The 26826-nt window shown below is 47.3% G+C and overlaps 2 protein-coding genes across 3 annotated transcripts in view; both read left to right on the top strand.

Moving 5' to 3' along the window:
- The first annotated feature begins 482 nt into the window (after positions 1–482).
- On the top strand, positions 483–12216 carry LOC143341334 (bestrophin-4). Of its 2 annotated transcripts, XM_076764210.1 has the most exons (10): positions 483–734; positions 2938–3676; positions 6716–7036; positions 7338–7671; positions 7929–8159; positions 8276–8577; positions 9265–9294; positions 9404–9624; positions 9721–9991; positions 10073–12216. In XM_076764210.1, exons 2-10 carry the CDS (start codon positions 3606–3608, stop codon positions 10425–10427), a joined length of 2136 nt encoding a protein of 711 aa, XP_076620325.1. In that variant the 5' UTR covers positions 483–734; positions 2938–3605; the 3' UTR covers positions 10428–12216. The 2 variants fall into 2 exon arrangements, with proteins under 2 accessions (XP_076620325.1, XP_076620326.1); XM_076764211.1 differs by lacking the exon at positions 9265–9294 and having other exon boundaries at positions 485–734.
- Positions 12217–12773: 557 nt separating this feature from the next.
- Jing (AE binding protein 2 jing) overlaps positions 12774–26826 on the top strand; it is a 115648-nt gene continuing 101595 nt past the window's right edge. Inside the window, exon 1 of the mRNA XM_076763337.1 lies at positions 12774–14037. Within this exon, the coding sequence (XP_076619452.1) occupies positions 12914–14037 (1124 nt within the window). The 5' untranslated portion in view covers positions 12774–12913. The remainder of the gene's footprint in view (positions 14038–26826) is intronic.

Below are 26826 nucleotides of genomic sequence, written 5' to 3'. Positions count from 1 at the left end.
CGTGTAGAGACGTCAGTAAACTCGAGTGTTCTCCAAGTCACCGTGTCTCGTCAATGTCCGTCTTGGTCTTCTGCAACCCCTGCGCTCCTCTTTTCTCGAATTCCTCGTTCCCCCACGAGTTGCAATACTAACACGTGTTCCACGTTCGATTCTTGTCCCGACGCAACGCTCTCGCTTTTTCCGGGATTAATTTTTGAGGCTTCCTTCCCCGCCAGACGCACAATGCCAGCCATTCATTCCGATACGGCGACACAAACACGTTGATCGTACACAATGTAGACGACCTACGGCCAAACGAATTTCTAAACAGTTCATAAACGCATCAAAGATTCAAGAACGGGAGGTCTTGCCTCGGGGCCGTGTTCTTTCTCCCCCTGATCCCAGTGCCAGTGATTTGCGTAGATTTGAAAAGGTTGGCGGTGAGCACCACTGTCTGATGCGGAAACACGGAACGATGGAGGGGATGGGATCGAAAGGCCGAAGGTGGAGTACCGGGGGATCTTTTGGCGTGCTGCGGCAACGGTTCTCTCAGTCCATGCTCGGTGTTCCTTCCGCCGAACGCATCGTCGGCGGTTCTGCGTGCGACTTCATTCACCGCGTTCGGTTTGATCGCGATCGTGCCCGTTCGGGAGACTCGCGACCAGCTGTGACTCGCGAATTTCTGTGAAACCGTGTCCTGTCGAACGAAACGTCGCTCACAGGGACGCAAACAGGAGACACGATCGTTTGAAAAGGTTCGTTCGACTCGCGGTGCACCGTTCCCCTTTGTCACGAGATTTTCGTGTCGCTCTGTACCGAAGTTTTTTTTTTTTGAATGGATTTACAGACCGTACCACATCGAGCCGGTTTTACCAGATCAATAGAGTTTTCGCGTCTTTTGACGGTCCCGTCTCGTCGAAAAGGGCAATCGTCCAGTCGGTCTCTCAGTGACGTTTGAACGAATGGATCTTTCCTGACTGTGGGCGGCGAGGAGACAGCCTCGATGCTGTTTCGTATGCGCCGAAGTGTTGTAGAAAATTACGCGGAAAACGTTGATTCACTGTCGCGAGCGAACTTCGTGCTTTCTCCCCTGCGTCATCCTGGTTTCTCCCTGATTGCACACACGTGCTCGCCGTGAATGTTAGGGACGCAATCCCTCCTCGTTGTTTCGATCTTCGCTGCGCGATAACTTGTTGTTCCACGCGTTAAATGCATGGCCTGACGTAAACGTACCCTAACCATTGGGTAATGACTCGCGTGCAAGGTCGATGTTAATATGCCATTTTTTCGAATGGAAACTTTCTATCGGCCGATCGAGTCTCAAAGTCGCGCGGAGCCCGCGATTTTCTCGATCGAAACCACGGACGCGGAAGTAAATTTTTTGGGGGAGAATCAGTGGCGTGATAAAACGAAACGAATCGAATTTTTTTTAAGCGAAATTCCATGTAACGTTGTCGGAAATTACGGTCGAGTCTGGTGCCGTGGTATTGCTCGCTCGACGGTCATGAATAGACGCGTACGATAAGAGGACTCGTACACAAAATTGTTTATCGGCGCGTACCTTTAAATTCGTACCGCGCTGCGGCGCACAGTGGACCAGAATTGAATTTTAAACGTTCTTTTTTAAACGTAAACTGTCTTGGAACTTTAAAGGTCCAAAGTAAATTAACGACGCTCGAGGAATCGATGTCAAGACGCGGTATTTAATAGTTAAACGAAAGCATGCAAAATTGTGTCGATTCAGGAGATAGGTGGAATCGATAGGAACATGATTTCACTCATAATATCTTTTTGCCGCGTTCGCGAGGCAAATCTCCCGCTGTGCGGCCGGTCGACCGCAGAAAAACCATGCGTGACATCGCGTGCTCGGCTGCAGAAAAGAGCATAAAAGTCCCTAACGCGTAACAGTAGGTTTTCTATGGACGTCAAAGTCGCGGTTATTACGCGCCGGTCTGCTGATCGTCTTTTTCCAATCTCTATAAACATCTTTGATATTTGCTCCAATTTTAATCCACTGCTCGCAGTAGATAGGATACGTAAACGAAACCTTATGAATAAAGGACGTGTCCCGCTCGTCTCGAATTCGATTTGCACTGTAGTAAATTTCGGATTTTTGCATTTCGTAACGCGCGTCGTCGTTGCACAGTCCGCTCCGTTTGCTCGTCGACGAGTTAACACAGAGGTTTGAGAGCGCAAATGTGGAGCAGGCCGGTGGTACGATAACGGGTGGCCTGTAACGCGATAACGATCCATTCGCAAGGTTACGAATCGAGTTTACTGTCACGATTACGACGAAGCGTTCCTATCGATGGCAGTTAGAAACCGCGGACTGCATATAGCCCGTGAAATATAGAACGAAAATGAGTCATTGCACCGAGACGGAAAGCGGACGACAAACGCTCGACGATTTGGCACCGTTTCGCGTCGTTTGTCCGCGGCCCTCGAGCTCGCACGATGTAGTACGCGATGCTCATTCAACGTATGCTATTCAGTTTTAGTTCGCGGTCCGAGCATCGAGCGATGTTCCAGATTATCAACGATTCCGTGGAGTCGATTTCCAAATTCCACGCGGTTTCAACATTGGCGGCATTCGCGACCGCGTTGCATGCGCTTCGACGTTTACATTCAGATATCGATAAGACAATCCGAAGATTCAATGACAATGATGTCGCGTGGACGATATAAAAATGCATCACGCGCGTAAGAAAATTACCGAAATTCTCAAGAACCGGAAGACAATTTTGAGATCGTCAAGGTTCTCGAGATTTTCTTAGCTTCGAATCAGATTCTAGACGACTCGAGGCGTTCTTTCTAGCCGTCATTTCCGCGTATCGTAGATAAGATTCGTATCGATAAATAGGGTTACAAAACATCGTCTATGCTCTTTAATCATCGTCAGTGATTCACCGGGCGCGAGTCAATATTTAATTGCAGTCGACGACGCTGGTGACATTACAGATCCACCTGTGGAGTTCGTCGAAACGGAAACGAGTCTACGGGCTTTGCAGTGAAAAAGGGAACCGGAAGCAGCGCGGACGATTCCTTGCGAAAATTTCGAGCGCTGAAGAGTCCGAGTCTGTTTTCCGGTTCGGAACGCGAGGAAAGTGCGTGACATCAGAGGGGAAGAGCTGTTGTTGGACGCGCCAGAAGATCGAAATCGAAGTCAGGTTCGAGAATCGATCTTGAAGTCGACGCGGGGCCCCGAGTAACGGCGCGAAAGCCAAATCAAACGGAAGAGATCGGCGTTCATTGAGCGTGGCGCGGTTCGCTTCGAGCGAGTGCACCGACAATTACGTAATCCTAGGACAGAGAGAGAGAGAGAGAGAGACGGAGACCTCGTGCAAGACGCGACGAGGATGACCTTCGCAGACTTCTCATCTGTTCGTGTATCGTCGAGAGAGAAGAAGCCCGAGATAAGGCCAAGCGCGAACTAATTAATATCTAGCCGCGATCGTTCCGTCCAGTCGAGTCGAGTCGGGTTCGGATTCGAGTCCAAGTGGAGAATGTCGACGCACGGCTGGCAGAAGAGATGACTCCTGAAAGAGGTCTACCTGGCAAGAAACGCTGAGGCAGCCGCAACCGGGGCTATCGTCGATCCTCGCCGCGCGTCAGGTGCTCCCTGAGAGATGACGGTCACTTACACTGCCGAAGTCGCTACCTGCAAAGGTCTCGGTTGCTTTCTAAAATTACTCCTAAGGTAAGCGCTTTTCAGCTTTGGCTCGCCTCGACGCCGCGACGCTCGTCGCGATTAATATTCTTTCCTCGACAGGCCGTTGAAAACGTTTTTCATTTCCTTGGACAGAGTCGTTCGTTTTCTATGCCTTTATGTATAGAGAAATACAAACGAGACAGTACACGTGCGAACACCAAAACATTAGGCTCGACGAGAAATAAATTAATCGTCTACAGTTTTTGATACGATCTACCAACGATCAATATAAAATATTTGTCAGAACGCTGATAGCTTCCCCAACTTTCCGACAAGTTTGATTCTTCGAGAGTCATAATAAAGAGGGTAGAACCAAACTATGTGGTCAATGTCCCGGTTAGCGTCGCCACACGAACAACTGGGGTCGGTCAGCAGGTCAGCCAGAGAGATTCTAACGATCCGACCTGGAGGGGTTGATCGTAACAATCGAGTCGCGTGATAGCCTTCTTTGCCAAATCCAGGGCTCCGATTCGCTTCTTGTAAAAGTGTCGGAAGCAGAACTCCATTTGTACGAAGCTCTTTCTATCCACGTAATAGGAGACCATCGATCATCCCCGCTACTTTAAACTTTTCGTTCGTACGGTATGAAAATAAAAGAGTCCATAAAGAGCTGTTATTCGCCAGTGACGCGCCCACATCTCCGCGACTTAAGCTCTGAGAGCATAATCGTGTCCTCGATAAATTACATAATTCGTACCGGGTTTGGAACATGGAAGGAAGAGTTGATAGAATTTATTAGCGTTTCGTTCGGGCTTTGGTGAAATCGTCCGATAAGGCTAAAATTTACACAGCCTAGAATTTGACAGGTTCTAGCTTCGCGTGGAGGTCGATTTTTCGACAGTTAGCTAATATATTTATCAGCAGCCATCTGGCAGCGAATATACAAAATTTTGCTTCCTCTCAGTCAGAGTACAATTAATCGTAAAAAATTAGATTAGCTTAATGGCGACGAAAAATCTAGGCACCGATGTATACAAGATCGCTTAGATAATTCTCGTTACGGTGCTTTGGTCATGCAGTATTTATTAGCGAGTAAACAAGAGATTTCTCGGAGTCGTTGTTACGGCTGAAAATGATGAATTGTACTCCCCTGAAAGAATCGATGATTCGACGCTCTGTAAGATGTAATTAGGTATAATTGCTCCGAGAAGCTTGTTGAATGGTATTCTGAACAGTTTCGTCATGTTACTCCACGATCGCGGAAGAATTCCGTTGACAAGTGTGCGTCACGTGTCAGCGAAGGATACGAGGCTCGAAGTATGCGACCGTTCGAAGGTCTGGCATGAGGAGGTCGCTATAGAGCATCGCGAAACGAGTACACACACAGATCGTATCACCAATTTCCCCGTACTTGACGTATTTATTAGCAGAGTAATAATTCATCAAGGGTTTTGCTCGTTTCGCGCGACGAGCTCGTGTTTACAGTCTTCACGAGTCTCTCGAATCCTATCTCTGCCGACAGGGGAAAACCCACGGTCGTTCGCGACGTCTCGTTGCCGGTGGAAATCATTTTCTCGACGTGCATATTCCTCGTTTTGACATTGCCAATTCGCGACAGTGGACTTCCGGGTCGCTGACCTTTCTATTACTTCCCCGGTCGCTCCGAGTCGTCACGCACGCCTCGTTTAGAGCTCGTCGCGTGCAATCGTAACTCTTAAATTGCACGCGTGTCGATTGCTTTGTCCCTCCGTGGCGTTTCACGCTTCTTCCATCTCCTTTTGTTGATTTTTGCTCGTCCCTGTTTGGCGATATTGTCGTGGAACACAGTGCCGACAGGGCAATATAGGAAATCCGCCCTCAAAGTACTTTTTTTACCAATCAATTTATACTGTTTTTACGGACAAGTAAATTTTAACGCGGTCGGGGTCTTTCGTGATCGATCGTATCTCTTTCGAGACAGAATCGTGCTTGCATGCGACAGGCGTGCGCGAAGAACAATGGGGAATTGTGCGATCCTGCGTCGCCATCAGGGACGATTTAATTATAAAATACTTTGCGGGCCTGAATGTGCTCGCAGCCGCCGGTGCTCGAGAAAATCTCGAGACAGGAAAGAAATCTCGTAACCGGCTTTGGAATCCTTCCAATGTTCTTTGTAATTACGTGGCCACGCGTCACGCGTTCCTCGAACGATACTATGTATTCGGCTATCATTTTTCTGGTACCCGCGTCACAATCTTCGACGGACCCGTATCTAACACAGATACGCATCGAACACTCAAAGATACTTTGCGTCGATGCTTTTACAGCTCGAAGGAGTACAAAGAAATTCTCCGAAATCTTGGGATTTGTTCGTTAATCTCTCCTCGTGCAACGAGGAGTCGTAACTTGTTCGTTCCAAGTTTCACGACTCTCTGTACTTTTCTGCGAACGCTACACAGAATTTAAATCGCACTGTAAAGAGTTAAATACTTTATCGGGAGTCAGATTCGCTCAAATCTTGAGTAGCTATCAATTGTAGCAATCAATTGCTTCCTGTAATATTGCGATAATTATTAGATTTTTTCCGTTACATATCTTTTATCGATTTTCATCGAACACTTCATTTCGTAATAAAGAAATGATAAACGCAAAACGTAAATCAAAGAAGCGTACACAGAGCTCGCGAAGCGGAAAGAAATATTACAGGTGTCCGTGTTCTCGTTTCCGGTCTCGTGGAAAAATTCTGAAAACCTACCAGTCGAAATCCAATATACTGTTTGCGTAGACATCTTTATTCTCATTTCCGTGAGTCAACACCTTGTGTTAATCAGCGTGGCGATATTGCGCGACCGATCCGTTATTTTTGGATTCGAGTTATTTAAAACTATCCTGTACATGTTTATCGCGACAGATCTTGTCGATCGACTTATCAGCGAAACATCGTAGACGCTCGGATCGATACGATCGATCGATAAGAGTTAAGTAACGTTATCGTCGGTTTCCACCGTTGAAAAACATACCTCGAACGACGTTTCTAGTCGGTTTTATCTAAATCGTTTCCCACAAATCCTTCGTGTTCGCGTTTCCTTCATTATATTCTATTTTCAGATGGCGGGCAAGCATATACAAACTCGTTTGGCTGGACCTGGCCCTTTTCCTCTTCATATACTACTCGTTGTCGAGCATCTATCGACTGTTGCTCGACGACGATCAGAAGAAGATTTTCGAGGCCGTGGTAGCGTACTGCAACGAGTACAGCGACCTAATACCGTTGTCTTTCGTCCTTGGTTTCTATGTCAGCATCGTTATGACCCGATGGTGGAATCAATACATGGTGATACCGTGGCCGGACTCCATCGCCGTCTTCGTGTCGGCCACTATCCACGGGAACGACGAGAGAGGTCGATTGATGCGTCGAACCATCGTCAGGTACATACTGTGCAACCTCGGTTGTTGCAATTTTAATTGTTAAATCATCTCGAACAGAACTGCTCTTTATACGATAGTCGTTCCAATAAATAACACGCAAAGTTACATAATATATTCGATATTCCGTAGCTGAGAATTTATACCGAAACAGCTGCTGAACCGTCTGATCGAAACAAACAAGTTGTTATTTGTTAAGTCAACGCGTCCATTAATGGATCACGAGTTTGGCTCGATAACGCGAAGCAGTTTATCTTAGAGAATACTCTGTTTTCGAAGCAAAGATCGAGTCGTGCCGTTTCAGATACGTCTGCGTCTGCCTGACCCTGGTCCTGGCGATGATTTCGCCCCGCGTGAAGAAACGGTTCCCCACGTTGGAGCACTTCGTGGACACCGGTTTGCTGCTGGAGAACGAGCTGGTGATATTCCAGAGCCTGAACTCCAAGTTCCCCAAGCCTAGCAAGCACTGGCTGCCGATCGTCTGGGCGTCGAGCATCGTGACTCGTGCCAGGAAGGAAGGTCGAATCCGCGACGATTTCGCGGTGAAGACGTTGATCGACGAGCTGAACAAGTTTCGCGGCCTCTGCGGCAACCTCATGCACTACGATACCATCAGCGTTCCTCTGGTTTACACTCAGGTGAGCGCCGCGCACCGTGCAAACGGAACTCGCTCTTTCGAGACGAATTTTTATTCCCTTTCGGAGAGCAAGAATTCGCCCAACCTTGCAACCAATGCCAGATAACGATCAAATATATGCGGATCGCCGATACCGTAGACCACGGTGTAACGCGGATACCCGTAACGCGCCAAAGATATTGCGAGCACTTTTAAACCGCGAGGCTAACGGAAGAATTTTGTTTAAATAAAAAGAGGTTCATTGAAATTCTTTCGCAGGTGGTAACGTTGGCTGTGTACACGTACTTCTTGACGAGCGTGATGGGTCGTCAGTGGGTGCAGAATTCGTCCACGTCCACGTCGAAGATCGATCTCTATTTTCCAGTATTCACGACGCTCCAGTTCTTTTTCTACATGGGCTGGCTGAAGGTCGCCGAGACTCTGATCAATCCGTTCGGCGAGGACGACGACGACTTCGAAGTCAACTGGATAATCGACCGGAATTTGCAAGTAAAACGTCTTTGCTATCGTTGAACAATTATTTCCCTCGCGAGACGAGGAATGAACGTTGTTGTCGGCGCGTTTTGAGGCGTCTCGGTGAACGTTCCGCGTGTTCCTGTTGAAAGGTGAGCTACCTCATCGTCGACGAGATGCACCACGAGCATCCGGAATTGATTCGCGATCAATATTGGGACGAAGTCTTTCCTACGGAGCTTCCGTACACAGCTGCCTCGCAAGCCTTCCGCGAGGAACACCCGCAGCCATCCACGGCTGGAATTCAATTGTCCGCGGCGCAGCAAGAGCTTCAACCATCTTCTGTTAGGATCGACGAAATGGCGGCGGATTATCAGCAGAAATTCCGGCCAGACGACCCGGCCGACGACGCCGCGTCCGGTATACATTTCACGGCCACGGGAAAAATGTCAAGGTTGGTTCTCGAGCAGCGTAACATTACGAACGTTTTACGCTCACGCGATACGGTTTTTTTTCTCGGAAGCTCTGGTATTATTATTGATCGAACAGTTTAACATTTCGTTCTTGATGATTAAAAGCCAGTAAAAGTTCAGCTTTTAATCTAGCGAATTCAAAAAGAGATTCACTGTTATCTGTATCAGACGAATTAGGGGGATAGAGTTGCGAAACTTTACATAATTATTCAGTTATTTCCCTGTGTTTACAAAACAGTCTTCGTTACTCAACAACAGTAAATTTTGCATTAATTTACATTTGTACTAATAATAAAAGTAAGCGGCTTAATCTATAGTTATGAAATTTGCTAATTACATTCTGTAAGTTATAGTCTATAATTCGTTAAAACGTTTAGAAAAATTGAGAAAGAACCGAACATTGTCCCATCCGAATCAACTAGTTTTCAAATATCTTAAATTAATTTCCCCTGATTATCTATAAAGCAACTTTAAAGATAATTTGTTCGTAAAAACGTTGTTTACGGATGAACTGCAGCATCCGTGACATGGAAAATTTCGTTTACCCCGGAAGCTGGTCGATCAATAACAATCACAGAGCTTGTTGAAGCACGAGGTGCAGATAGATCGTCAGTGTATACCGTACTAAAACTTTTCTTACGCACTTACGCTTTTAACGCATGATCCAGGAGCGCTACCGAAAGTGGCAAAATAGCGAGGTAATACGTTTGCTTTTCCAACGGTCCTCGTTCCAGTTACAAAACGAGGCGTCGAAGTGTCGTTCGAGGGCCGTTTTTTATGGAACGGGAAGTGTATGTTTATTTGTAGGAGCGCCAGCAGAGTGAGCAATCGCGATCGCACTTTGAGCGGAGGCTCCACACCCAGCAACCTGGGTGGTTCCTTGACGAGAGTGAACAGCGTGACGAGCGTGCTGAAACGATTGTTCAGCAAGGAGGACAGGCCGGATGGCGGGCTGACAAGCGGTACCAAAACGCCCGGAAGACTCGCCGCCTCCAGCTCCGCCGCCTCCTTGCAAAATCGAGCCGTTGGTACGTCGAGTCGTTTAACTAGCTTCGATTTATAGTAACCGAGAAGACCCAAACATTTTCATCAACGACATTTTCCGTGAATTCAATTGCCAACAGTCGGAGGTGGTTCGATGAGGATAGGAGTGATAAAAGAAGAGGCGGACGAGCAGATGACCCTGACGTCGATGAAATCGGACAAGAGGCCTCACGTGCAGAGCATATTCTCCCCGGGACCACCGCCTCCTAGTGCCCCAGTCGCTGTTCCTGGCTCGGAGCACTCGCGAAACGGGGAATTGTTCTCGATCAGTGCCCCCGTGACGGGTGGCATATTGGAAGAAGGCAGCGGGAATGGTAGCGTCAACGACAGGAGATACGTGCCTGGACCAAGGTTAACATTCGAGGACGTTTCAATTTTAAAGTTTCAATTCAAGTTTTCATAAATGAGACGTCGAAATTCTTGGGATTTCAGGGCGGAACGGACCACGCAATCGGCGCGTTCCAGCATCGCTTACGAGCCAGCCAGCAGCTACGTCGGAAGCGTAATCGCGGACGACCTTATCAGCACTCGTAGCTCTTCCTGCGCGAGCGTGAATTCCGACGACGAGTTCACGAAGCTGAAGACGGAAAGGGAGAAGCAGAGACGCGACAGGGTGGTAAGACGATTGGCCAGGAGCACCAGCGGACAAAATAATTTGATCGGTGGACAATCGAGGAGTCCTCTGGACACGGAGCACCTATTGTTGTCGGAACTGGCGAACGCGTCGCGGTTATCCATGGTGCAAATAGATGGCGAGGAGAAGGCGATCGAGACCGGTCGTCTTTAGCAAAAGTTTCGATGGTTGTACTTCGAGGTTTAGTTTCCAAGTTCTCGTCGGGCCTCCGCGCCAGGATATTTAAATAGAAAGACTAACGACCAGTCGAATGGTCGACGATAGTATACGAGTTTTGACGCAACTTTACAATTGTCAAAAGTCGATTCAAACATTTTGTGTACATACGAACTTTTTACTAAAACGAAAGTAATAGGTAAACCGAACGACGTAGCTGACGATAGACATTTGCGAAAGGCTTTGAAATTGCACGAACCCGAGTCCAAATAGAATCGAAATTAATTAGGGAAAAAGTTATAGTGCCTGTAGAAGTAGTTTGTAAACATTCCGTCAACGGAAGCACGATGCCTGGCTTTCTCTAATAAAATATGGATTTAAAGATAGGATAACGCGAGTCGTGCTTAGTGGAACACTTTGCTACTACAATTTTACATGCATTGTAAATTTATTCTACGCTCGGGTAAAGCGAGCAGAACGATTCGCACTCTGTACAACTTCTAAGCTTCTTTGATACTGGAGCCTGATGGCCGTCCGTTGAAAGGTTATTCAAATATTGCACGCGATATCCAAAGATTAAGTTTGTAACATACAAGTGCAAGCATGAAAGTAATTATCGCTGAAACGATGAATTTGCTGTATATACCGGCATAGCTCTCGTATAAAATTCTACGTGTCTATAATGTGACAATAATCGCGGGAACGTTATCATCGATCGACGCCTTGAGGGAATTCAATTTTACAGATCTACGTTTAGCGAATAATGCAACTTGAATCGATACTAAATTGAGGAAAACTTGTAAATAATAGGCTCAATTGTAACGTTTCACGAGCAATAATTGTCCTTTTTTATATTCTGTAACTATCGATATAAAAAGCGAGTGAATGTAGATACTAGCGGATAACTTAACAGGTAACGTTATCGGAACACAGTTTTATTTAATTAATTTCATTTTAAAATAATACGGAAATCGTCTTGCATCGATCGGTACGTGTAAAATAGTTTGTCGAGGAATTTTCGAACGAACCTAATTCGTTAAATATAAGCAACGACCATTATACTTTTTGTAGTTACGAATCGACGAAAGGATATTAAAAGTGCCTGCGTTGTGCCTACCTGTATCTGGTACTTGACTTACTCGTATCGTTAAATAACTCAAATTTCTACTACTTCGATGTTACGTTTAAAAAAAGAAATAAACGTGCTCTCTTCAGAGCAACGCGTTCGTGCACGCACATTCCAGGAATCGTAAAAGAATTTAGGTTGAGAACAAAGTCGATAAAACAATCGCACATTTACAGGATAAAGTTAATTTGATAGTTCTCTTACATTTGTATTTATGTTGCTTGTAATTACGATTTTCCAATTACTTTCAACGAATGTAGCATAATTGCGAATCGGTACACAAAGTGCAAAACAAGTGAAAGTTTAGGATAAACTTGAAACGCCATCGCACGTCAGTAAATTTTATACTACGAATAATAGACGAAATAAACATTCTAAGAATTCTGAAACGTACACTTCTATAGTGTACATCGTATGCGTATGCTTTACATGAGCGTACAATTGCCTAATTGACACTCGTTACTGCCTGTGTATAGTTCACGTTAGACATTTTGTCTTTCATTTTGGAATTACATTCCAGGGGCGTGAATAAATCTTATGGTGCTCATGGTTCAGCAATTCGTTTAACAGTATTACGGTATCGAACTACCTTCTCGGAATGTCTATCAGAAATGTTAATTTCTTCTGAATAAACACGAGTGACTTTCAAATACGGTGTTGGTAATACTTTCGACGTTAACGTCGCGACAACATCCAATTCCATTCGACTCCCACTAAATAAACTTGCTTTCCGGTCTTCTAATATTTAGAAATATTCTATGAAAACAATTTCCCAAATTTTAACCAATTTTAGAACTTTCAGAATGATGTTTCTATGGTCGGATGGCCTAGTTGTATCGGACTATCCTTGTATTTAATGGTTTTGTATATATTTCTGTAATATGTCTCCATTTCTGTCCTCTCATCCATCAGGTTTACGACTAAGAGAACATTGCTTGAATATTAACGGAGATCCGGTAATGCAACAAACGTTTAATAGGTAAACGGTCGACCATAGTTTAGAAAATTAGTATTTTCGTTCGTTTGAATCGCCTCGCGGCAAAGATAGTTACCGCGACGGTCGCTAGATGTCGCGACAGATGTTACGATCGTGAAAAGGGACGGGATTCGTGTAGGGTCGACGGTGTTCGGGCAAGATCGCGGGTCTTCGTTCTGTTTCGCGTGCAGGCGTCGGCAGCAGGGAGAGTGGGGGCCATCGTCAGTGGGTAGCCGTCGGCGAGAGGTGGCGGAGGTTTTGTACGGTGAAGAAAAGAGGGGTTAAGTGAGCCGTGCCGGGCCGTAGAAGCGAGCTAGCGGTGGCGCGGCCCGTGCTCGTGCCATAGGACCTCTGCCAGGCAGTAGTGCGTTCGTTTACAAGATGGCAGACGGTCCGTCCGCGGACGACGCGGCCACCGACCTAGGGGACAGTGATTTTCGTTTAACGAGGGAGCGATACAAACGTCAGGACGCTCCGTCCTCGATAACGTCGTTGAGCACGGGTCAGGACACCGCGAGACGCATCCACGAAGACGCTTCGGTGCACGAGAGTCATCCTTATCATCGACTGCATCAACAACATCAACATCGTCCCCCTCGTCGTAATAGTCATGCCCATCCTCATCATAATCGTCGGCATCTGAATAACGGTAACAATAACAACAACAATAACCATCATCACCATTATCATCGTCGCGATCGCGAGGAGAACGACGACGTCGTCGACGGTAACGAGCGTTTTAGTAAAAACGAGAGTGTGAACGGTGTCGGTCTCGACACGATGCGCGTTCTTTCGTTCGCGTCAACGAACCGCGAGGATTACGACGAGGACGAGGACGACGAGGATACGTTGGCGGATGAGAACGGTGGTTCGAAGAAGTGCCGTGCCGGTGTTCGTATCGATGTAACAAAGACGGTGAAGAACAGTGAGAGCGGTAACGGTGGTAGTAATAATAATAATCGGAGCAGTGGTGGCGAGGGTGCCGCGATGACCGGTGGTGGCAACGCGTCGCGCGGTGACAATGCCGCCTCCTCAGCCGACGGTCGACGGTCTAGGTCCGTGTTTCACGACGCGAATGCTTCGAGCGATCGCGCGAGCGAACCGAACGACCGTCGCGGCCGCCGCGTGGACGACGCGAACGACGAGGACGACGACGACGACGAGGACGACGACGACGACGACGACAGAAACACGTTACAGAAAGTGAATTGTCTTGGATGCGATAACACCGAGACCGAGAGAGTGGTCGACGACGACGACGACTCTCGAAAGACGGACGGCATTGCTAGTGATGGTAGTAGTGATGGTAGTGGTAGTGGTGCTGCTGCCGCCGCCGCTGTTTCTGCTTCTAATGCCGCTGGTGTTACTGCAAATGGCCTCGTCGCCGCTAGGCATCAGGGCAGCCCTTTCAAGGGACAGGTTAGGACGGCCGAGGACACCCTCGTCGGCCCTTGTGGGAAGAAGCGGTGCACCGATCGATACGACAGCTCCGAGAGTTCTGACAGGTGAGTGAGAGCGAGATAGCTTCTGTCGTTTGCGGAACGCCTCAAGGAGGCGGCGGCGGAGGCGGACGAAGGAGAACAAGACGAAGAAGAGGAAGAGACGGAGCGGAGAAAAACTAGACACCCCCCTCCCCCTCAGCCTCGGTGTACATGCGTTTTACTCGCGATTTACGAATATTTTTGACATTTTTATTCCCTTCTCGTTTCCGGGACGCGTTTCTTTGTCGTTGTTCCGAAAGTTCCAAAGAAAAAGCATCCTTCGGTTCGCACGTATTTCCAGTGTTTACGTTCCAACAGTCGTTTTGTTCGCGGCAGTCCTTTTTTCTCGGCTATATTTCGCTCCGGCTCGCCGGGAGGAGCCACCTGTATATTCGACCGAGGAACGCGATAGTTTTCGGGGCATCGGGTCGGTGAATCCCCGTTGTCGATGCAGCCGTCGACCAAGCGAAGACGGGGCCGCGTTTTCCGAGGCCGGCACGATACTTGGGGTATCGTAATTAGCGCGAAGGCGCGTTCGACGGCAGGCCAGGGGTCGTTGTACCGCGGTTACGAGACCGACAATCGTGGCTGCGTTCGATCTGTGTGCGCGTCGTGTTTATAGGTCCGTAGATGCTGCCAACTCGCTCTCTCTCTGTCTCTCCTCTTCTTCCTCTCTTTCCCCTTTACCTCCGTAACCCTCGCTCTTCTCTCTCGCCCTTCCCTACGTCTGGCCCTCGCCCTACACGAACTTATCGCACTAGATTCAGCGTTCCTTTCTCGCGGAGTTGGACAAAATTTTACTCCACCGCTTCCTATTTTCGAACAGGAGCGTTACTTGATATTTTAGAAAATCTACTTTTACTTTACTTGCAAGCATCGATTTGTCGCGCGCTCAAAACGCTCGACTCTTTAATTATTCCGTTTCGCTCGTCCACGTGTTATTTATTATTGAAAACGCTCGTTCGACGAGGGCATATTAATCAAGAATACACGAGGAAAATTTAAATATTTTTTACATAAATACATATGTATCTATATGTGTTTCTTTTTGCTATTCTTTCAGTTTTTCACTCGCGAGACTACTTCTAAGACTGCAAACTTGATCGAATCGCGAAGAGTCGCGGAAGATACGAAAAAGTTTTGATAAATGTGGATCGGAGAATCCAATGTTTATCAAATATTATAGTTTTGCAGATTGCAAGCCCACGGTGCACATTTATTGCGCCTCTACGAATTATACCATACCACGATCGATATCTCCAGAGTTCAGCGTGTCAACAATTAATGGTCGAACTCTGTCCGAATATGCCTCGTCGAGGATCAGTTTTGTTCATGTTTTCAGTAATAAATCGAGATTTCGCTTCGAACGGTCGCGACATTTACAGGCGACCTTCGTTATCGCAGTGGTTTCTTTAATTCTCGCGTAATTTAAAATTAAAATTCGTGCTTATTTGTGCTCAGAAATTTTTTATACGAACGCGTACAAAGTTTAATCGATTTACGAACTGGAAACACACGTTGGCCAGCAGTTTCGATCTTGGATGCGGAAACAGGGTGAATTTAAATCAAGGTTAGGTCAACAACTAGCCCAAAACTAATATTTATAAAATTTTTAGATTAGTATATCAACTATTCAAGCTTGTGTCTAGAATTCTGGAACACTCTGTTCGGTTTTGCTTTATAGTACACGAACGGAAAATCGTAATCGACGTTCCGATCGTTTCGTGTTTCGCGAACATCGAAAGGTGAACGTAGACCAAGTTCGAATTCCGTGTACCGAAATGGTGCCTCGTAACTTTCCGACTTTTCTCGCTGCGATTAGTTTCCGTGCGCCAGTGGACGCGCTGAACTTGGATAGAAAGGAGGTTCGCAACAAAAGTTTAGTACCCTAACGGTTCTTCTCTGTGGAACACTAAACCCAGGAGCGTTTCTTAAGAAGAACGTCACCCGCTAACCGCATTGTTGTCCACGTTGACCGATAATACATATTTAGAATCGAGTCCCAATTTCCGCTTACTTGTTTCAGCACCGTGTACGATGCTATGGTATACGAGCAATTCGATGTGAATCGATAGGTATCGAAATCGTGGGTACTCGGTATCCACTATCGATACAACATTTCTCCAGGAACGAGTACAGTTTGACAAAGAATTATCGTTATATTACTTATATTGAGTTTAGCGCAGTCGTCGAATTAAATTGATCTCAAACGATGCTTTCCTCTACTCCGAGGTATCGAAACGGATCGATAAGCGATACCTTACACCGAATAGTATCGATACGGTGTCATACCCATCGCTGCTTCTTGTTTCCTGAAAGCGTTACGTGTCTTTGTCCGCATAATCTGGTCATTGAATCCATGTTTATTTTGTCTACTGTACCCCCGTGCAGTCCGCCTTGGCGAAACGCTCGGTGGAGGTGGAAAGTAGGGGAGGACTTGTCCCGAACTGTAATTGGATCGAATTCGAGGGGAGAGCGACTCGCGGTTGGTCGGTCGGTCGCGCGCGATATTTCGAGTCACGGTTCACAAGCGTACGAGTCGATATGCATCTTTTGTTTCCTTCTGTCGACTGCTCTCATCGCGGATGGGCAGAATTTCGTTCGAACAGGCCATAAGCGGTTCGCTTTAGATTGCAACTTTTATCGAACAGATAACAGACGTAGAGTCGTTCTTCTTTTATCCGTTCGTGACCATGATTCTCACATATGTTGCCAAGGTCGCCATTTTTACCGAATCTCCAGAATAATCGCGTTAGTTATTCGCTATAGGGGATGCTCCTGAGGGGAGATATTTTATTTTACTATTAATATCGTGTGTTCTTGCACCAGGATGGCTGCAGTTTATTAATCCTTAAGCAGTCAGGGCCGGTGCCCGACCATTACGCGTCCTAGGCGACTGACCTAGTTGGCCTTACGGTAGCATCGATCTTGGCCTCGTTCCTCGAAATGTTATGCACAAAGAGCCTCAGAATCGACGCAAGATTTTTCCTCGGTCTATCCTCGCGGAATAAGTTTTCCTTTTCGTTCGGCTAATCGCCCACCTAGAGATAGTCGCGTTTGACTTCGATAACGGTTATCTGTCCGGTTACCAGGAAACGCAGCGCCTCGTTGCTTTTTTTATCCAGATGCAGCTCGCTCCTCGAGCAAAAAACTGTTCACCTCACCGGTTCGGGTCATCCTTTGGATTCCTGAAGCTCGTACTTTGCCCGTAGACGAGCTAAATTTTATTCGTAACGACGAACGATTTCGATTCGATCGAACAACGGATCAAAGGTCGTTCGTCTTTCCTTCGTTAGAAATTTGTTCACCAGATAAGTATTTTTCACCAGTTTCTGCGTGCGTGGATCGTCGTCGCGCTCCCGGAAGCAAAGCAGTTTCTCCCACTCTGGATCCATTGCCGTAATACACTCCAATTGTTTTGTCAGCAGTAACTAGCAGTGGCTGTTTTACATCGACGATTGAACTCGAGCCTGTGCGCTCGTGCGTGGTTCCAATTACAATGCGTTTGCAATGGCGGCGAAGAAACGCTGATACTTTCAAGACCAAACTCAACATTTTCCCGTGATCGAGGGACAAAAGAATGTTTCGAGTTGTTTGTTCGAGTTAATCCATAAATTTGGTAGTCGCGAATGAAAAGAATCCGGGCGAACGCGTTGGAAGGAAAGCTTTGTTCCGACAATGGCGCTTGGGATCCGTACGGTCTGATCGAATTGAACGCTCGGGCGTAATTTACAAGGCACTCAAAACGCACCCCACGCGGTGCATCCTTTGGAGCGCGTGCAATGGCCTCGATGGTTAACGTGTACGGCCTATAGAGGCCTTCTGGTAATATTTTCATGGCCGCGGCCAGAGGGAGAATCGACTCCCGCTGCGGCCGGGCCCGACTCTGGCTGCTTGTATTTTCTGTTGTAATCGGTGCCCGGTATCCCAGTACAGTTGACGGCATTTTCTGTGAGCCGCTCGAGAGGCCTTATCGCGCCTCCAATGCGTCCAGATAATGACCCGAATTCGGCTCGACGCTCGTTAATCTTCCAGCGTCGATAGCGCGCCGCTTTGCCAGACTAATCGCCGCTTTCTCGTGTTTTCGTTTTGATTCTCGGTCTTTGCTACACGACACGGGCGCGCAATATCTTACTCGCGATAATAGATAACCGAACAACCTCGAGAAATTTCGCCGTTGCATCGATCTCGTTAAAGTTCGCAAAGAACCCGATTTCCTCGAACCGTTAATGGAAGCAACGCTTGAATCTCGTCGGTGTTTTCTTTACTCGTGGGTCCAATTTCATGGTTGTTACGATAATCTTTGAATTAAACTTGTTAACTTACGAGCGATTAACATATAAAGGGTAAACAATTCTTCAAATTTCAATCGTGATTCGATCTTTCGATTCTCCTCGGCCGCGATCGTGGTCCCGCGGAAACTCGAAGATCGATAGACTGCACGCGTTGCATTCGACGTCGTTCGGTCGCGGACGACATAATTAGGTTGTCGAAAAACGCCAGAGCGGAGCGTGTAGCCTGTTCTGGTTCCCGTTCCCGGCGGTTTATTTTTTCCTGGTCGTCCACCGGCGCCGCCGCCGCCGCCGCTGCTGCTGGTCCTCGAAACGAAACGAAACGAAGCGGGGGCGATCGTGAAGCGGTCGCGACTCGACGCGAATCGCGTGGCCGTGGCCGTGGCCGTGAAAGTGAAATTCGTGAATGAAACGAGTGGAACAGCCGGCAAACCGAAGTGAAGGTAAAGGTTGCCGGTTTCGCCCGGTTTACGCGCGACCGTCTTTCTTCTTCTTCGACCAGCCTGAATTCTGCATTTCGCGGTCCACGCGTCCTCCTCGCGACAAACTGCGTTCGATCGATCCCCGATTCTTATTTATTTAGCAAGCGAATTGGTCGATCCTTCGACCCTTTGCACTCGGATATCCCCTCCGAAGGGACGTCTTAAACACCTAGCGAGAGATTAGGATGTCCCCTTCGAAGGGATCCAAAGATCATTTCTTTTCTTTAGACTCGCTAGTGTTTTATCAAGTTCCAAAGGTTGCAGAGTTGAATATTTGTAATAATATAGTTGGCCACCCACGCAAAACGGGAGTTGTATAACGGATGGACGCATCCTGAAACTATCCGCGATTCAATTATCTCGGGGCGAGATTTCGCGCGTCGAAACTTCCGTCTTTGGGGATTGGCAGCACCGGAACGGCACCGATGATCGATGTTCCACTTTCGTGGTTGTTTCTCAACGCCACCCACATCCACGATCGAGCGTCCCCGAATTTTTGCCGGGCAAGACGAGTCACGATCGTTCCCGCGAACGCAAGACAAACGCGCTGTCGAGCGAGAGCGCAACCAGCCCTAAGCTTTCTAACTGCAGTTGCGACATCGTTCGCGCTGTGTTTTTGCGGCAACGCTCATGGGAAACCCTCCTCCTCTCTCTCGACGCCGCCTCCGCGTCCACCGCCTTGTTAACTGGCGCATTTTATGCCGTGCACAATACCGTCATATTTTTTCCCTACTTTTATCCGCCCACGTACCGCCGATCGAGAAAGGAACGATCGAAAAGCTTATCGTACGCTCTCGGTGATTCGTAGCTACGAACACATCCGTAGATAACGAATCTATCGATCGTGATTCGAAATTTCATCGCTTTCGAACGATCTTGAAACCGAACTCGTCGGTTTTCAAACCATTTCGAAGGATCTTGCGCGCGATTGCCATCCTTTTTCCCCCCGATCGACGTCCAAGGACGAGGATCGCGTGGATGCATTTGAAAGTTTGCTCGCGACAATGCAAGCCGAGTTAAATGATATTCGAGAGTCGATCGTTACACACCCTGGTCGCCGTGGAACCTGACGCTGCGCGCAAGAATCCCGCCTCGCCTAACTCGTCGTATTTTCACTGCCGACGAACCGCGTCGTAAACTATCCGTGCAACGACTGCTCCGGGGGGCTCGAAAGACGAAAGGTTAATAGAATTCAGCGAATCCAGAAGCTTCCGGGAACAGACGAAACGTATGGAGGAATCGGTGTCTCGAACGGGGACTTGAAATTTCCTGAAACACTGCGACGACCGTCCCTTGGAATCTCGCTAACCCGTTACGAAGCATTGCAGGCGAGCGTTGGGTCTTATTAGAATGAATTCTAAGCGAAGGGACTTCGTTTACGGGGCGAATTAACGAGCGTACGGGTAGAGGTACTTGGAAGCAACTTTAGCCGAAGTTCTGTATAATATAGATGCGCTTTCCGATCTATTTTAGATTTGGAATTTTTCGCTCGACGTTCCTATTTTCTAAACAGAACGAAACCGATCCAAATTACATGAAATTAAGAGTAATGGTTGTGTTTGCAAGGTGATAGAAGTTTTGTAATCGTCGTGTCTTGAAAAGCTACAATTATTTTCACACCAAAACACTTGTACACCCCCTTTTGCGCAGTTTTATTCCTAATGTTGTTGCACGATCGGTACTTAACGACGGTTAATCGTTCGGTAATTGCAATTACCCTCGAAATTGCAATCTCGATCAACTGAGACGAGCCAGTCGCCGAGTAAACGGAGACCACCCGAGGTAACAGGAGCCATTACGGAGGTCAATCTGCCTCCAGGACCTTCGCTCGAATATACATATACATATGTATTTATATATATATATAATATATCCCTTCATCGATGGACTTCGCGGAAACTCGAGCACGGTGAACAAAATGATTCCGATAATCGTCGATTTCGAGAAAGCAAACGGAGAATTCGAAGGTGGATCCTGGAAGGAAGCGACAAGCTGCCGTTAATTGGAATTAATCCGCGGCCCTTGTAATTAGATAGGAGTAAAAAGGAGGCTCTCGTCGAAGGGTGGGTGGGACGCGTTAATTGGATCGAGGGACGATGATCGTTCGCAACGGTATCAAGAACGAGGAACACCCGTTAGAACAGAACCCGGAGAACTTGTTGCTTGAATCGAGAGAGGGCCAGGGCACGAAAAGGGCCGCCAGGTTGCCGCGTATTGATCCAACAACTGGCCAACGCTCGTCCCGTACATCGCTGCGCTATCGGTACTCCCCGAACGCCCTCGAATCGACGGAAACCTAATCTCCTTACGCTGGAAATATCGACCAACGACCGCGAATCGATCGCCTCCGCGACGCTCGATCCGTCCACGAATAGTCGAGGCGTCGATAGTCACTGATATCGCTCGTGATCGAATAGTTTCCTAGAAAATGGGCGTGCGTTGCGTTTCATAAACGTTCGAGGGTGCAGCAGCTAGCGTAGCAAACACACGATCGAACCTCCAACTCCGTTACTTTTACACGCACGCTTTCGAAACCTTCTTAAGCGTAGTGTGCTTTTCTAAAAGTAAAAAAATATTTAGAAACTCTCGGAGGTGTTAAGTATACGGTGGAGGGCAGGACGGTTAGGGCGTTGGTACGATCGGTGTTTGGATACGGGAGGCTCCGACCGTAGTTATACTCGAGAGTCACGCGATTCGATCGATTTCGTACGCGATCTCGTCGAAGGACACTGGCGAACACCTTTCGCGCGGATCTCTAGCCGAAAACGTAATTATAGAGGGCATCATCCTCCCCTCGGATCGGATTTCCCGTGAATCGTTTACCTCGCGATCAGGATCTAACGGCGTTCGCCGCGAGGACGATCCGACGACCACCTACGGCGGTCCAGCGCGATCGAGCGTAGCTCGTGAAACTTCGACGTTTATGACAAAAGGTGTATCCTCGAACGGTCTCGCGAAGGAGCTGGCAAGAACCAGCCCACGTGGGCAGTGATTAATTGCGACACAACGAGCGAACACGCCGCGGCCCGTGTCCGTACGCGGTTTTCTGCCAGCGTATGCGAAAGCCCTTGTACGAGCGCGGAACCCGCACAATAGGCCACAGCGACCGGCGTGGGCAAAAGATCGTCTTTGGTCTTGTTCGACCGACTCCGAGAGCCTTTGTTGTTCTACAGCGCGATTCAAAACCGGCGTCGAAGCGTTTCGCGAACCGTTCCACGCCTCGAAACTTGAAAAAGGCCTCCACGAACGTTCCCCTCTGCTTCTGACTTTGTTTAAAATTGCATCGACAGTTCAATTTCGGTGTTACCCTTCGTTAGATATTCAGTGGAAATTGCGGTAACAAACGACGTTTACTTTTGTACGGGAGTAATCGGTGAACAACGGTCCTTGTTTCAATTTTATATGCGTCACCGAAGTGTGGAACTTGACTTGGTAGTTGTATTGCAATTTAATCGAGAGATTCGAATCGATTCGGTAATTGTGCACAGTTGAGAGCCGCCGTTTGTTGAAATCGGTTGTAGCCTAGATCCCGGTCGAGCGTGGTTTCGCGTTCTCCAGACTTCGAGGTTGGCCTATCGCCTGCTCGTACTCGTTCGCGGATTACAATCTGGTTCGCAAGCTGCAACCTAGGCCTAGGTCCGGCTCTCGGCGTTTCGCAACGCGCGTCTGTTTTGCAAGCTGGTCTGTTTTCGCGTTTCGCCTGCACCGGCAGAAGTGCTGCAGGCCTGCAGGCTTTCACTCTCTTCGCGTTGCATTCCGCGCGATCGCTCGTCGACGGATTCGCGTCGCGATTCCGTTGGTCACGGTTCGCGATCTCCATTTTTACCCATTTACTTGCCACGCAAAGTTACATCGGACGTTTCGAAAACTGGTTTACGTGTCCGCTAAATTTATTGCAAATAAAATAGACAATTAATGCGCGAGACATTGCGATCTCGAAACGTTTATTTCGATTTCTGGTTCGTCGAGAGAAGGGAACGTTAGGGTCAGTCGGGTGACGAGAGTCGTTTTGGATATCGTTGGGATTAGGGAAAAGGAATCTCCAGGTGGCCTGGATAGAGGCACAGTTGGCTGTTGGCAGTCCGTTTTGTCTGGCGAGCGAAACGTGTTCCAGGTTGGAGTTCCGGCCCAATAAACCGGACACGGTCGATTCCGTTTTTCCCCGACGGGATCTGTTTCGCCGCGACTCAGTTTCGACTTCGTCGTCGTAAAAGTTAGCAGGCCCCCCGCTTCCCCCGGTATTTCGTTCGAGTCACGGTCTCGATTCCAAGAATCGCGGAATTCGTGAGTTACCAATTTTCTGAAGCGAAATCGTACGCGTAACGCGTAACGTAATTGGCACTTTCGGGCTCGGAGGAGACGCACGGCGGTCTGGTAGGTAATATTATAATTTCAAGGGTACGTTTTCGTTGCATTAATACGGTACGTTGCACGCGTTTATCGTTTACGACACGACACAGGCGAGCGCAAATTTATTTACATATTATAATTCCGTAGGAGTCGTCGTGTGACACGTTGATAATACACCGATTACGTATGTTAAGCGTGTAACCAGTAATTATCCGTAAAAAACATGTTCATTTTCATATTGGATTGTAGCGTTTTGCCAACACTGTTGCATTTCGGAATTAAAGTACTTTTTTTCAAGTGTTCCTTTATCGTTCAGAGATATGCATCTTCGTTAACGCGAATTAAAACGGAAACATCTCCGAGGGGAAGTCCGACGCGTAATTTAATTTTTAATCAATATTCCCACCTTTATCGTAGGCTTCCTACAGAATGTAAACGTATATAATTAAATTAAGTAACGTATAACGTGTGTAGCGTGTGTCGAACATGTCGCGTATCAGTATTCAAGATATACAAATGTTGCTTCTCATATCGGTATGAAACAGATGCGTATTTAAAAAAATATCAGACCCGTTTCTACTCGTAAGGGTTGAGAACTGAGACGGTTTCAACCAACTTGAAGTCGTCTACGAGTCGAAGGAGAGTTGGTTGTTACGCGTATGTAGGTAGTTTGTCATCCGTGTGCACCCATGGCCACGGCACACCTACCTTCTCTGCCAATAATCGCCACGCGACCTTTACTCGCGTGCATTGCCCTGCTCCGGATTACGTGTTCGTGTTATTACGCAAATTAACCCTGCGGAGGTCGGGCTCCGAAAAATTCCTCGAGTCCTTGGCTGATAAAACCAGCCATTTTCAACCTTGTGTCCACCGGAGGCGTCGAAAAATGCCTTTTCAAATTTTAGCCTCGAATTATTTTCTTTTACATCAACTTGTTGCTCGCCGACGTCGTATAACGAGCACTGTTTCCGTGCAATAATCGAGGTAGTATTGCATTCTCATAATAGTCGGTACTCTTTTGAATTTCGGGCACTTTTGACGATCGATGCTTGGCTAGAGAGGTCGATAGAAAATTCGCGAGGCACAGGAGGCGATTCGATCGCAATTTGATTTCCAACGGAGTAACGGGAGAACGCGTTGCAATGCGAACCGGAGTTCAGAAGCGCAACGGCGGAGAAGAATGCGAACGTTTCGTAGGCAACCAACTAGACAAAGGGATTGGGCAGGGCCGACATTCCCATCCGGGCTGAAATATCCGATCCAATTAACTGTATACCCCCATTTCTCTCTCTCTCTCTTTCACCTTTTCCCCTCCTCTTTGTCTGTCGTATTCAGTGCGTTGTCCTCTATCGGTTTTCTTCGCGGCTAGAATGCACGATCGCGACTAATCGGCTTCTTCGCGTTTTCTCTTTTTAACCACAGTCTTATCCGTGTCTTTATTCCTGTTTCCATTTTCGTCACTTCGATTCTCGTTTGTGACCGTTTAACCGTTTCACCTCTGGGGGAAATTTGAGCGGGAGATTCTAGAGGCCAAAATAAGACGAAAATCAAGAATACCAATTTGTTGATCCAGGCTTCGTTAAAAAGTTATTAACGTTTAAAGTTTCATACCGACCGGAAAATATTTCGGGGAAAAAAAAAATTTCATATCGTTCTGAAAAAAATATTTTCAGTTGCAGGGGTCAATTACAATCATTTTTGGTCAATACATATACCCCCGAAATCCTACGCATTTTCGAGAAAAAAATTCCTTACCGAAAATCTAATGTGAGGCCAGAAATGCTTCCCTGAAATTTCATGCGGATCTTTAAAACGTCATAACTTCTGAACGGATTGGACGATTTTAATGTTTAAAAAAGCAATCAACGCGTATTTTAGTGTAGAATAAGTAGAAATTCTAAGAATATTCGAAAAGTTATTCCTTGTTCGATTTACAGAGGATCGAATGAGTTTGTTGGGGCCAAAACACGCGATATATCTTTCTTGTTGTCTCGTTTCGATGCGGGGAGTAAATTTGACGTAACTGTTGGGTGAAAAGTCCGATTTCGAAGTGGCGAGCACCGCTCTGGCTACTAAACAGTCGCGTGCGAACACACGTTCGCGAGAAAACGGCTTGTGCAACGTAGATGCCGGGCCGATAAAGTCGGCCGAGCAATTTGTTTACTGGGCCACGGCGCGCTCGAAGATATATGCCCGCCGCCATTATTCGCGACTTTCTTGGTTGATTTTCGCGTCGGTAGACACAGGCGGTTTCGATCGCGAATACCGATGCCTTTCAGTTCACACTGTTTCTACAGAAGGTGTCGAAAGACCAACAGTTTCAACTCGAAACTATCTTCCAAGTTTAATCAGTTTTCGTCAACTGACTTCTCCGCGCCAGTATACTATGTTATTCTAACTTCCTTGCATGTAACAAGTAGATCGTACAGTTTTTTAAATTGAAAACCACATTATTCGTATACTTGTTTCATGTAAAAAGAACGAACGTTTCGACGCTACCTGGAAAGCCTAAGATTATCGAACTCGTGGGTTCCAGTATCGAGAGTAGGGGCGACGCCGTTTTCCCTCGGTGTAATTTCCGTTCTGCCAGCGCCATTTCCCTTTTGCCGAATACCACTAACGATCAATTAGCTGTAAGCAGTAATCGCTCGATGGCGGCTGGGTTCCCGAGTTCCGTTGGACGTGTTCGGTTAACCGATTTTGTTTCTGAGATTTCACTAGCTTGCAAGATTCAGCGATAAGCTGTTATCGAGTCCCAGTAGATTTTCGAAACGATTCCAACGTCCAAAACGAACGATGAGCTTGAAGTTGTCGAAGGAACCGTGTCCAAGTTCCCGACTAATTCGAGAGCCGAGAGTTTCGTCTTCGTCCTTCGTCGGTCGAATAAAATTCACGCGTGCCTCGACTCCGAGGTCCTAGCAGAGGGTCTAGTAGGTCGAAGTCGCGGACGTTCAGGAACGAGTTTCATTTTCTATCCTGTCTCGAGTCAAAACGAACCGAGGAGACCCGGGGAGCATCGGAGCAGGAGACAGAGACGGGAAAAAGCAGAAGAAAAAGATCGAGGGGGACAGAGAGATCTCTAACCCCGCTATTTATCCCTTGAACCCACTCCAACCGGCCCACTCGTCCCTCCGCCTCCTCGATTTCGCGGTCAGAATTTGCGGAATGTCCGAGGCTGGAACCAGTCCATCCGGTTTTTTAATTGCAAAAAGGATCCGCCTGGACCGTGGCGCGGACCGTGCAAACTTGCCTCGGACCTAAACCTCGCAGACAGGACTCCCTTTGGCTCCTTCGAGATCGGAAGCCGCATCCTTTTGCTGTCCTTCGCAGCAAACTTTCTGCCAGCATCTTACGCGAGGCCTTCCATAGACTCCTCTTGCCATTCCGCCTTCACCGTACTCCAAATTCAATTCGTCTCATCCTCAAACTTGGGGGTAAATTTTCTAAATCGTTCATTTTTATTCCTTATTCCCGCAAGCCCCAAATACCTGCTAAACTTTCGTCGTTATACTATATATTCCGTTGTTTCAACTAGTACTAATATGTTACGTTGAAATATAGTTTACTCAACCTGTACGAAAATTATCCAGCATTTGTTTTTTTCGTTCTGAACTAAGATTTCATTCTTCAAAGTGTTTCGAACGCTTAGATAGTCGCTATCACGATGTCGTCGTCTATCGAACTTATTG

The sequence above is a fragment of the Colletes latitarsis genome, chromosome 4, assembly GCF_051014445.1.
Source record: "Colletes latitarsis isolate SP2378_abdomen chromosome 4, iyColLati1, whole genome shotgun sequence".
NCBI lineage: Eukaryota > Metazoa > Arthropoda > Insecta > Hymenoptera > Colletidae > Colletes > Colletes latitarsis.
Note: the sequence above shows the minus strand (reverse complement) of the source record. Positions and strands in the feature narration are given on the sequence as shown.

Coding starts and splice junctions, on each gene's coding strand:
- LOC143341334 (XM_076764210.1), top strand. CDS start 3,606: ATGACGGTCACTTACACTGCCGAAGTCGCTACCTGCAAAGGTCTCGGT. Junction 7,672..7,928: donor TTCCTCTGGTTTACACTCAG/GTGAGCGCCGCG, acceptor ATTCTTTCGCAG/GTGGTAACGTTGGCTGTGTA. Junction 9,625..9,720: donor CTTGCAAAATCGAGCCGTTG/GTACGTCGAGTC, acceptor AATTGCCAACAG/TCGGAGGTGGTTCGATGAGG.